General features: G+C 42.2%; 1 protein-coding gene across 1 annotated transcript; it reads left to right on the plus strand.

Moving 5' to 3' along the window:
- Positions 1–255: 255 nt before the first annotated feature.
- Positions 256–11,099, plus strand: WDR82 (WD repeat domain 82; the record flags this gene model as incomplete). Its single annotated transcript, XM_009573475.1, has 8 exons — positions 256–353; positions 4,319–4,385; positions 4,589–4,688; positions 6,742–6,858; positions 7,652–7,807; positions 7,930–7,999; positions 9,824–9,966; positions 10,467–11,099. Coding segments are annotated over 8 exons (781 nt in total), but the record flags the coding sequence as incomplete, so codon positions are not given.
- Positions 11,100–11,552: the final 453 nt, after the last annotated feature.

The following is an 11,552-nucleotide window of genomic DNA, read 5'->3' on the forward strand; positions in this document are numbered from 1 at the left end:
AGAATTTTTGGAGGAGACAAATGCATTTTGCAGGTGTTACAGGGAACTCCTCAAGCCTAGGGACGGTCTTGGAGTAAGCACCAAGGTGCTTGTTTGAAAATCAAATACAAATGCTTTTTTTTCTTTGTATAAAAACATCTTGAACTTGAAATGATCTTGTAATATCTCAGTGAAAACAGGCCTTGTTAGTGTGGTGAGATTTGGTTTGAGCTTTTTGTTGCAGTGAGTGCAATTATTTCTTCTTCCTTCTGACAGACCAAAGAGAACGCTGTACAGTAAGAAATATGGAGTGGATCTCATCAGGTACACACATGCTGCCAACACTGTCGTGTATAGCTCCAACAAAATAGATGGTAAGTAATCGACTAGAATTGAGCATATTTAGTCTCCTTACACTTAAAACTACATGCCTGGATAAATAGCTCTAAAGAGCTGGGAAAAAATTACAGCAACTTTTTGGTGGTAAACATGCTGTCAGAGACAGAGGAATTAATGTTCAACTCTAATGCACAACTTGGTGATATTCCTTCGAGCACGCTGACGTGAGTTTTGTTCATTGCTGCAATATTAAGGGATTAAACATTTAGTGCGATAAAAGTTTGGTTCTTGGTTCTGCTCTTCACTTTGCTGTTTGATATCAGTGCCATCAGTCAGCCTCCGTGTCTTAATTTTTTGCGCACGAGATGAGGTAGAAGGAGCATGTGGCCAGAAGGTGGGCTAAACGCTGTAGCTCTGCCTGGTACACACACAAGTCAACTGCAACGGAAGGGCGTGTTTTTCCATTCTTTGTACGCAGCAAGGAGGGTGGGAAGTTCAGGTAACTCAGGAGATCACCAGCCAAGCTTGGAGGAGGTTGCAGAGCTCTTCTGAGATTAGCTTTGCTTCTCTTAATCTTTTTTTTCCATATAATGGACAGAACACCCATTTTCATGCCGTTTCTCCACAGTCAGTGTCTGAGATAGCTATACTCTGTAAATTGGTGACGTCGAAGGGCTTCTAGAGCTTTGTGACAGGCTGTCGTGGTTTAACCCCAGCCGGTAACCAAGCCCCACCCAGCCGCTCGCTCACTCTCCCCCGGTGGGATGGGGGAGAGAATCTGAAGGGTAAAAGTGAGAAAACTCGTGGGTTGAGGTAAAGACAGTTTAACAGGGAAAGCAAAAGCCGCGCACGCAAGCAAAGCAAAACAAGGAATTCATTTCCTACTTCCCATCGGCAGGCAGGCGTTCAGCCCTCTCCAGGAAAGCAGGGCTCCATCACGTGTAACGGTGACTTGGGAAGACAAACGCCATCACTGCGAACGTCCCCCCTTCCTTCTTGTTTCCCCAGCTTTATATGCTGAGCATGACGTCATATGGTATGGAATGTCCCTTTGGTCAGTTGGAGTCAGCTGTCCCGGCTGTGTCCCCTCCCAGCTTCTTGTGCCCCCCCAGCCTGCTCGCTGGTGGGGTGGGGTGAGGAGCAGAAAAGGCCTTGGCTGTGTGTAAGCACTGCTCAGCAGTGACGAAACATCCCTGTGTCATCAACACTGTTTCCAGCACAAATCCAGAACACAGCCCCGTACTAGCTACTGTGAAGAAAATTAACTCTATCCCAGCCAAAACCAGCACACAGGCTCTCTATTAATGTATTTGAGTTTAATTTAAAATTCAAATTTAGGAACTGGCACAGATAGGTACATTAATTCTTCCTAAAGTTGGAAACGCTAGTGTTCTTTTCAAATTTTGTCTCAATTTTGTTTGTTGTAGTCAGTGTCCTGAGAGTTTTTCAGTGGACACGTCTCTCAGCACAGCACTTTATAAATGGGTTTTAACATTGTATTTGTAAACTCATAATCATTTCTGGAATAGTGGTTTTGTTTTCGTTTTTCCTTTGCAGAGATGGAGCTTGACAATAGAGATACTGGTGCCCTGTGGTGTGTGCTAGGTTACTTAAGGAACCTTAAAGGAACATAAAGAGTATGAATTTAGAGCAGATGGAAGTTAAGAGTTAGGAAGTCAGGTTAAACTAGAACAAGCTGGGCCTGAAACTAGAGGAACAAGGAAGTTTCCAACAAAATTGGATTTAATGGTGTAAAAGGATTAAAAGTGTGACGGGAAGCACTTGCCTTTTTAATCTGTTTCACAGCCTACTTACTTTTTTTTTAATTAAGTCATTACTTTGTTATGTCACATTTCTGACTTGCCTGTTATTTAATTTACAATTAATTAACAATTTAATGAAGCATTTTTAATGCCATTTTGAGTTGTGATGGTTTTTTTTATAAGCAGTGGTAAGCCTTTGAGGAACCAAAACTTAACAGTCTCCATCTTGCAGGGTAGCATGATGATAAATACTTAATTAGAAGAAAAGAAAAAGACAGAATGTGAAACTATTTGTTGCTGTTACGAACTGTAAGCCTAATAAAACCAGCAGTGTGTTCTGCAGGGGTCCAGATACTCTGTAGTCCCTAATGCATGCAGTCTTGGGCAAGTAGTTAACCTGTTATGCAGTTACTGGGAGGGAAAATTAACCCAGGAACATGTTAAAGGAGTGCTGGCGCCTACTCCCAAGCATTTTATCTGTTGGAGTTGCTACCAATCCACTTCTGAAGACTTCCTCAAGACCCTTGAACCTAGTTCCTCTTGCCTGATTCCAGGCTGAGGTAGTAGTTTGTACAGTTTGAGGGTCTATGATACCACCCGGTACAGGAGATAACTGTACAGGCCACTGCCTTGCCTGGGACAGAGCGCTGCCAACAAAAAGGATCACAAAGGATCACAGTTCCCCGGTGCTTCCTCTTTAGCAAAGGAAGATGAAATTCTGGCATGGATACTTTGGAAATCAGGTAACGACAGTTCTTGCAGGACAAACTAAAGATGTGTCTTAACAGCATGCTTGAAGCATATCGGTTCTAGCCATGATGGGATGTGACAGTGGTGTTGGGGATTTATGTTTTGGATGGTCACCTCAGGTCACTTAGAGCCTTTCAGAATGGTGTGTCACCAGCATCATGTTACCAGCTTGATCAGTCAGCTTTAGTTTTCTTGTCAAATACTGGAGGGTGGTCTAGAACTCTGATCTCAACTTGATGTGAAACGTCAGGCAAAAATGCTAACTTGATCATTTTTTCACAGAAACTGAATTTTGCTGAGTGAGCCTTTCAAAAAGCTCTGAACGCAGTAGCCCTTATGAATATTAAAATGCTCTGTGCATATTGCATCCTCTTGGCTCTTGTTCTTCCGAGTCAAAAGTAAAAATGTCCCTTTCCCTCAGTTTATCTTTGAAGTCTCAGCAGGACTTGTTACGGCAGTGTGGAGTCTCTTGGCACTGTATGGTGCAGGTGCCTAATGCCAATCTCTTCCATTCAATAGCTTAAACCAGCATCCTCTAGCTAGTGTAAGAAGGGATTTTGCTGATGCTGCTTTCGGATATCAGAGGTTTAACTTGTGCTCTTCACGCTTCATTGCTCGGATGGATCTGCGCATAAAGTGGCTTCTGTGCTTTAATAATTTTTTCTTCTTACAAGGATTTCTTTTAGTCTTGGGGGAAAGTCTCAACAGCATCTTCCACAATTCTGGGCTACTCTTGGTATGTTCATCTATACTCAGAATAAAATTACCACTTGAGAAATGTTGTGGTGCTGCTCTGATTTATTCAATATATTTTTAAGATTGCTTTAAGTGGACTAAGGTTTAGATTACTCCTCTGTCCTCTTCTTAAAGCTTAGCTGCTCTAAGTGCAGAGAATGTGTTAAGCTGTTGATTGTCAGATTAAAAAAAAGGAGAGATTTGTTACTTTTTAATGGTCTTGTCCTGGCTTTGAAGTTCAGGTTTTTATCTTCTCTTTGGCTAAATGCTAGAATTTGCACATTTCCTATGCTTACTGTTTAGTTGGAGACTTATTTTCTGGATGTGTACGTAGGTAAGACAGCAGGATTCATGCTGTATAGCAAAAAAAAGTGGTAGTATCAACTTTGTAAATTTGATACTCTCAGATTTGTGAGAATGATGGAATAAAACCTACTGGTACTTAAATTTTAGCAACTTTGAAATTAACTTCAAAAAACTTGACAGTTTGCCTTTAAGACGTAATATGGCTTTAGACTGTGGGAAGTATCTTTTCCTGGTGCCTGATTTCCAGTTCTGCCTTGGAAACCAAGTTGGTTTTTGTCTGTTTCTAATTTGATTCTGTTTCAAAGTTTGACTTGGAATCAAACAACCAGACCTATTCACTGTGGCAAGATTGCTGTTGCTGTGGGGAGCAAGTTTACTGTGTGACCACTTCTGGATAACGTTGGGTTCATGGTATAATAAAGCTTATGGTTTGTTTATTTTTTCAGATACAATTCGATACCTCTCCCTGCATGACAACAAATACATTCGGTATTTCCCAGGGCATACAAAAAGGTAAGATGTAGCTTGAAGACAGTACAGGAGAAATTGAAATAATGATTGTAATGAGCTTGAGTTACGTTACACTCAATTCACTCTGGTTTTCACTTTGTAGAACTGTCATGGCAATTACGAGCTTGTACACAACTGCTAGGGTAGGTGTTGCTCCATTCACTTCTTTTGTGTGTCTCTGATGCATGTGGTCTTCTGTGTTGCAGAGTGGTTGCTCTTTCAATGTCTCCAGTGGATGATACTTTTATTTCTGGATCCCTTGATAAAACTATTCGACTCTGGGATCTCCGCTCTCCAAATTGCCAGGTAGGATGTCAAATTCATGTGCATAGTGTGTTGCATTTTCAGTTAGAAGGATAAAAATGAAAAATGGATGTGTGCTTGTTATAAAACAAAAATACTGCCAGAAATACATGCTGCTGATTCAGTGTTGACACCTTCCTGGAATGCTGAAGGAGCCTCGATCACAAATCTCTGCGAAATATGTATGTTGCATTGTGTAACAGCACTCACTTTCACCTATGTCTCTACTGGAGAGGCGCTGGGAAGAGCAAGAAATAACACCCACAGCTGATGAAACAAGAGAAGAGCTGGGTGTCGTCAGCTTGTTCATCAGGCTGCTACCCCATGCAGAGAGTGTTCTCTCTTAGCTGGCATCTCTCCTGGGTTGGGAATGCATCTTAGCTGCATGTTTATAGTGTGTGTTTAAAATTGATGCCTTGATGCAATTGAATTTGATGAAGAAACGGATGATTTAAAGTGACATAGCAGCCATATGGTCTACACCCTCCCTCCTTGCGTCACCTTTGTTGTTCATCAGACCTGTTTGTGCGCAGATTTAACTTTCTGGCAAGGCAAAACCATATTTGTTTTTATTTATTTTGCTGGAATACTTTACTGTACTTTTTTTAGTGGCAGCAGGCTTGTGTGGGCTGGGCAAAGTACCAGAGCTGGCAGCAGGGACAAGAATGAGAGACTAGGAGTAGAATCGCTGCCTTTTATTGGTGATGAGCTGTTTTGTCCCCATATCTGGACACGGTGGTGTGCTCTCATATTTTCCCATCTCACTGGGACCATTTTGCTTATGAGAGGGGGATATTTAATTATTCCAGATGATGTAACTGTAAATGCAAAAGGAAGAAAAGGTTACATTTCTTACAAAATGGTTTTATCTGTCTTAAAACCAAGCTTTTTCTGACAAGAAGTCTTAATTTTGCCTTTCTCTGGCCTTTAAAGCCAGTGTGTAAGTTTCCCTTGGGATGAATCTCAATCTCAAAGTTGCTACAGATGAGATAGGGTTGTAAATTCAGTAGCAGTTCTGTGATTTATGCTAATGTCTGAAGTTGTAAGAATGGTAAGACTAGAATTTGTAACTGGAAGTTTGGGAAACAGGTTGAGGAAGTGTTACTTGTAATTTTCGATTTGCCCATGAGATGGCAGCCGTAGTGCCTAGAAATATTGTCGGGAAAGCAGAGGTGTCCCGCTTGTGAGGGCCCTGAGTATTGGCTAGCTTACTGCCTAGCCTTCAGAGATCACAGGAAAAGCTGACCTAAATCAGAAAGAAGAGAGAAGTAGTAAAGTCTGTAGACTTCTCTAGAGAAGAATGGTATTTCAGAAATGCAGAAACTTCTTAAATGTATTGTTGATTTAATCAAAGATGTGTTCTTATTTATGTGCATACAGTTACATAAGGACATTTGGCTAACACGCACAGATCTGCCAGTCAGCATACAGAAAATGATATACCTTGTTGGCTTTTACCAAATTTTCTCAAGTCTTTTCTAGTATGTGAGTTAAGGAAAAGTTAACGTTAGAAATAAGCACTGATACTAATCTGTCAATTTTAATATGTAAGGTCTGTTGGCCTCCAGAAGGTATGAGTTTTCATTAAACCATTAAACAGGCATGGAAAGTTCAGCAGTGGTGTTCACTGGAGCTGTTTCTACTTGCTTTCAAAATACTTTTTTTTCCCTCCTTCACAACCATAATTGGTAGAGCGTTGCTATCAATCCCAGCAGCAGTGTTTTGTGGCACTGTCTGGTATGGTTATTAATACAGCCACATCATCCTCCCTTCTCTGGGTACTTTTTGGGTGGATGACAGCTCGAATGAATCTTGATTTCTTCTGATGTAAACTTTGTCATTGCAGCGAACTGGAAGCTCCGAATGATGACCTGAAGTAGTCAGAATTGCTTTTGAGAAGCTGAGTTCTGAACCTTTGTAAAACCTCAATATTTACAATTGAAATTCAGTTGTTCCAGCCATAGGCTGCTGTCCTGCTCACAGTGGGCTCAAAAGGTGGTGGTAGAAATGTGAGCATCAGTTTCGCAAAATAATTTGGACGACTTCTATTTTCTAGGGTTTAATGCATCTCCAGGGGAAGCCTGTGTGTTCTTTTGACCCAGAAGGGTTGATTTTTGCTGCTGGAGTCAGTTCTGAAATGGTGAAGCTTTATGATCTCCGTTCTTTCGACAAGGTGAGCTACCCTAACTTCACTTCTTACACTTCTTAGCTTGCAAGAAGTAGTCTAAACTCTGTGCTCAGAGGCTGGATTTGTTTACTCCGACTTACTATCTGGGGTGCCTGCTTGGCACCTAGAGAGTTTTCGGTAGGTAAACATCTCACAGACAGGGAGGGGTACGTGCTGTCACCAGATCCTGAAATCCACTCCTGAACTAATGTTAAAGTTCCGCTAACTCTTTAACTGCTGTTCCAAACTGCTGTTTAGGCTTTTTGTTGTTGTTGGGTTTTGGTATTTTGTTTGGGTTTTTTTCCTTGCTGCTTGTTCTGGGAAAACACTGGCAAAGATGGAGCCAGGATTGTCAGAAAGGATGGAAGTTTCAAAGGAAACTGTAATTGGGTGGGCAGCTGAACTGGCTAAGCACTGAGCATAGTTAGTTCCATGGTTTTCAAAAAGTCAGATGACAATAACACTGGCTCAAGCTCTTCAATTAGCAGCCTTGTTTGAAAACTTCATCCTACCTTAACTTAATTTCTGTTTCTGCGGTTGAATGTGGCAGAGTATGGGACTATTGGGTATTGAAACACCCTATTGTGGCTCTTTCTTGCTGTGGAAACTATGGATTCATACTTCTTAAACTGACACATGCAATGACATGTTTTTGCAATGACGCTTTCCTTTGGTATCTTAGGACTAAAGATTTTCTTTTGAAAAATCTTGAACTTTTTCCTGAGCTAAGGTTAAAAGCAGACTCGTTAGCAGCAATGCATACAAGAGTCTACATCATATTTCCCATTTTTGATTGAAGGGGCCGTTTGCTACGTTTAAGATGCAGTATGATCGAACGTGTGAGTGGACAGGCCTGAAGTTCAGTAACGATGGCAAACTCATCCTCATATCGACTAACGGAGGGTTCATTCGACTGATTGATGCCTTTAAAGGAGCTGTCCTGCATACGTTTGGGGTGAGCATGTTGCCTGTGTTACCTGCTTGAAACTTGGTGTTAGTTTTGGGAGCTGGTGCCCTTTGGTTGCGAGATTACTGTGGACACATTCTCTGCTACTATTCTCCTGTTTTGTGTCATAGGGTTATAACAATAGTAAGGCTGTCACGCTGGAGGCATCATTCACACCAGACTCTCAGTTCATCATGATAGGTAAGATAATTCTTCTTGAAAGAATTTCAATGCTCTGAAATTAGGTGTGTTATTGAGTCTGTTTTGGGAAGCAGAATGTGTTTAAATAATACAATGCAGCTGTAAGCTTTCTTTGCATCGATAGTTTTCTGTTTTGTTAATTTACTCAGCATTTTCTAGACTGAAATGTAAATGAGCCTGCAAGAAGACTTTTATTTTTTCCTTTATGTATGAACACTATTCCAAAAAAGATAAGGAACAAGCAAACTATTGTAATGTGTGGAGATCTGTCACATGATTTATGTCAATGATCCTCAGCCTGTGGCTAGGATGCACTCATGTGCTGCCTCTGAAAGTGTTTTGGGGCTGTATGTTGTGGCCTGCCCTCCATTACCTAATGAACAAGGCACCTGTCTGTGCTTGGGCGATTGGTCTTATAGCCTGGTGCATTTGTACCCCTCCCAGGGGCATTAGACGTGCTGGGGCAGCTGCATTTTGTACATGTGGCTCTTGTAAATCCCCATGTCTTTGGAAAAAGCTCTGCTTAACCCTTGATAGAAGCAGTAGGCATCAGCCTGATGGCTTCAGCATGATTCCTCTGGCCCCGGCCCCCTTCCTCGTCCCCTGCAGGAGGGACTCTTGAGTGAAGTGGGTGGCAAAAAGCAGTTGCAGCTCCTGTAAAGCCTGGTGCTGCAGGTTGGGTACCTCAAGGTAAGTGCTTCGGTCACTCTGCTACACTCTGCTGCCCAACAGGGCCCAGGAACACAAGTCAGAGACATTTGTATGTGCTGCCCTCTCCTAGCACTTTCTTTTTGTTCTTATTTATATGGCTGGTGTGTCAAGTATGTTTAACTTTGTGGTAATTGGTATCCTGATCCTCATTTTTCCTGGGTGAGTGATAGTCTTGGCAAAACTTCTTTTTTTGTTCTGGCTGGGAACTTCCTGATCGCAGGAAAAGCGGGGGCGGTTCTTTGTTTAGTCTGTCTCTGGAGAGCACTTTATTGCACATCTTTACCTTCCTGTTGTGCTACCTTCCAAATGAAAAATGTAGTGGAAGAAGTTCCAAAACACTTATTTCTGTTCAGTTTTTACATATGGTTTTAAGTTGTAACTTGTGCTTCTTAATTTTTCCTCCCTGAAAGGCTTACATATAAATACAGAAGCAGAAGAAAATTCCTTGCATTTTTATTAGGAATCCTATCTAAAATGAGACTAAAGCAGAATTGAATTATAAAAGTGTTAAGTGCCCAGCCTCAGGGTTTGCAAAATGCCATTTAAAAGTGAAAAACATGTTCCGTTTTAGCAACGTGGAGAGTTGACATCTCCAGTGAAGCTTCTGGTATTTGGCATAGTGCATTGAAATCTAGTTACCTTCAATGCTAAAGCCTTTGATTTGATTCTGTGCCTACCAAGTGAAATATTTATCTCCTTCTGTGTCTGAACTGAGAACTTGTGTGGACAGTGACTCTTAGACCCAGCTTTTGGCCTCTCGCACATCAGTACAAGTTGGCAAGGGTCTCCCCTCCTTAGTTGGATGGTGTCAGCTCTCTTTTTCTACTGGGTGACTGTAGTTGTTGACCTCTTTATCACAACATCATTGCACTGTGTTGCATAGTTGAATCACTGCAGTGCAAAGATATAAACCTGCTGTTTGGTACAGGTGTGTAAACTCTAGTGATGTTTTGTAAATGCCCTAGTGATACTTTGGGAATTTTAAAGGTTAAGCTATGAAGATGAGGCATGCTTGTTCCTACAGTTCTGTGACAGAAAAGGTTATGTACTTCATTTTCCCTGCTCGCCTCTCCAATGTATCTTGCATATCTTGTTTTCCACTCCTGCCTGCAGGTTCGGAGGATGGGAAGATTCATGTTTGGAATGGGGAAAGTGGGATGAAGGTGGCTGTGCTGGATGGGAAACACACAGGTCCTATAACCTGTCTGCAGTTCAATCCAAAATTCATGACTTTTGCTAGTGCATGTTCCAATATGGTAAGGAAAGTGTTTTAAGTTCCTCCTAGCTCAATGAGGTGCTGACTCTTTTAGAAATGAATCTGAGAAGGCTGAGTGCTACTGATGGGTATTTCCTTGGGCTTTGGTGAGAGCCAGGCCCCTGTCTGTTGCACCTTGATTGCGCCTTACCTGGCGGGTTGATCTGTGGGGCAGCACACCTGGGAAGGCAGCATTTGAACGCACACATCAGAGCAGAGCAGTGAATGAATGCGCACAGAAGTATGAGTTCTTTAGGTCACTGTACATGGCTGGTATTTTCAGTTTGTGTAAGACTGGCTTGCTCTGGAGAACGTGCAATGCAAACCAAACCAGCGTGAGCACGGATTGTAACCTTAGACCGCTGGGAGGGTGTTGCTGCCTCTTTGGTAGTCTCTGCCTGTGTGCTTATGGAAGGTAGCAGGGATCAGCTCTTACAGTGTGCTGTAGGAGAGATTTCTGTTCTGCTCTGTAAAAGACGTTCGTTCTTTCCTCTTTTGTAGGCCTTCTGGTTGCCAACTATTGACGACTAATTCCTACGCTGCAGCTGCTGTCAGATGACTTCCATACTGCTAACAGCAGCACATTGTTGCAAGCATAGTATTGGAATTGCCTAGGTCTCCTAGACTGTGTTCCTGTTCCTGCGTATGTTTCCATATGTCTTACCTTAATTTGCTGCATTCCTTTGCGAGGACTCTTCCACTCGACCTCCTAGCATGTTCAGAAGCGGCATGCTACACGTTCTTACCTTCCAGTCCGTGCCAGCAGGCTTCAGCCGAAGTTGGAACTGACACAGTATTATTTCTAAGAGCAATGAAGTCTGTTTTATTTACAAAATGTTGCATTTTTTAAGCTGTAATTGTGTGTTTTCCTTCTGTAAGTGCACAAGGCTATTGATGTTCCAAGGTGGAACGTGCAGTTCCTTCCCGTAAGTGCATGTTTTTCACATCTGGGATCTCTGGTTTCACTGCAGTCCACAGATGCAAAATTACTTCTGTGCCAAATGTGAACACTGACAGTTTTCAACTTAAACAGCAGATGCTTGATTCTCTTGCAGTGGAACACATGCCGAAAGAGTGGGTGACTGTAAATATACGTTATACATCCTGTCATCCTTTTTTTGGTGATTTAGTGTGCAACAAACCATACAGGTTTTGTCCACTGCCAGAGCTTGGCGAAGCCTCCCTGCTGTTTGGTGTGCCAGCAATCCCGGAGGGCGCAGACAGCACTGATGAGATCCGGTCAGCGTCCCAAGCAATAAAGGAGTCTGTCAGAAACCAACTGAGACTGAAAGCACAGTCTGCCTGTGTATCTTCCTTATGTATCATCTTGGCTGATCTTACTTGTAAATATCATGGGGGGGAGGGCAGTGGGAATGGGCCATATTTTTTTACTTTTAGATATTAAAGAATATGATGTGGGCCAGTATTGTGGGGTGTGTAGGCTGTTTACCTTCACTGATGCAGTTTTCCCCTCCTGGTTTGTAAATAAGCTCCATTAAATTCTCCCCACACCAGGCTTAGACCTGTATCCCTTTGCTGATAAAACTGACGTGCAGTTAGTCCATCATGTATTTTGTTACAGGCCCT

Source organism: Fulmarus glacialis, unplaced genomic scaffold (assembly GCF_000690835.1).
Source record: "Fulmarus glacialis isolate BGI_N327 unplaced genomic scaffold, ASM69083v1 scaffold7390, whole genome shotgun sequence".
Classification (NCBI taxonomy): Eukaryota; Metazoa; Chordata; class Aves; order Procellariiformes; family Procellariidae; genus Fulmarus; species Fulmarus glacialis.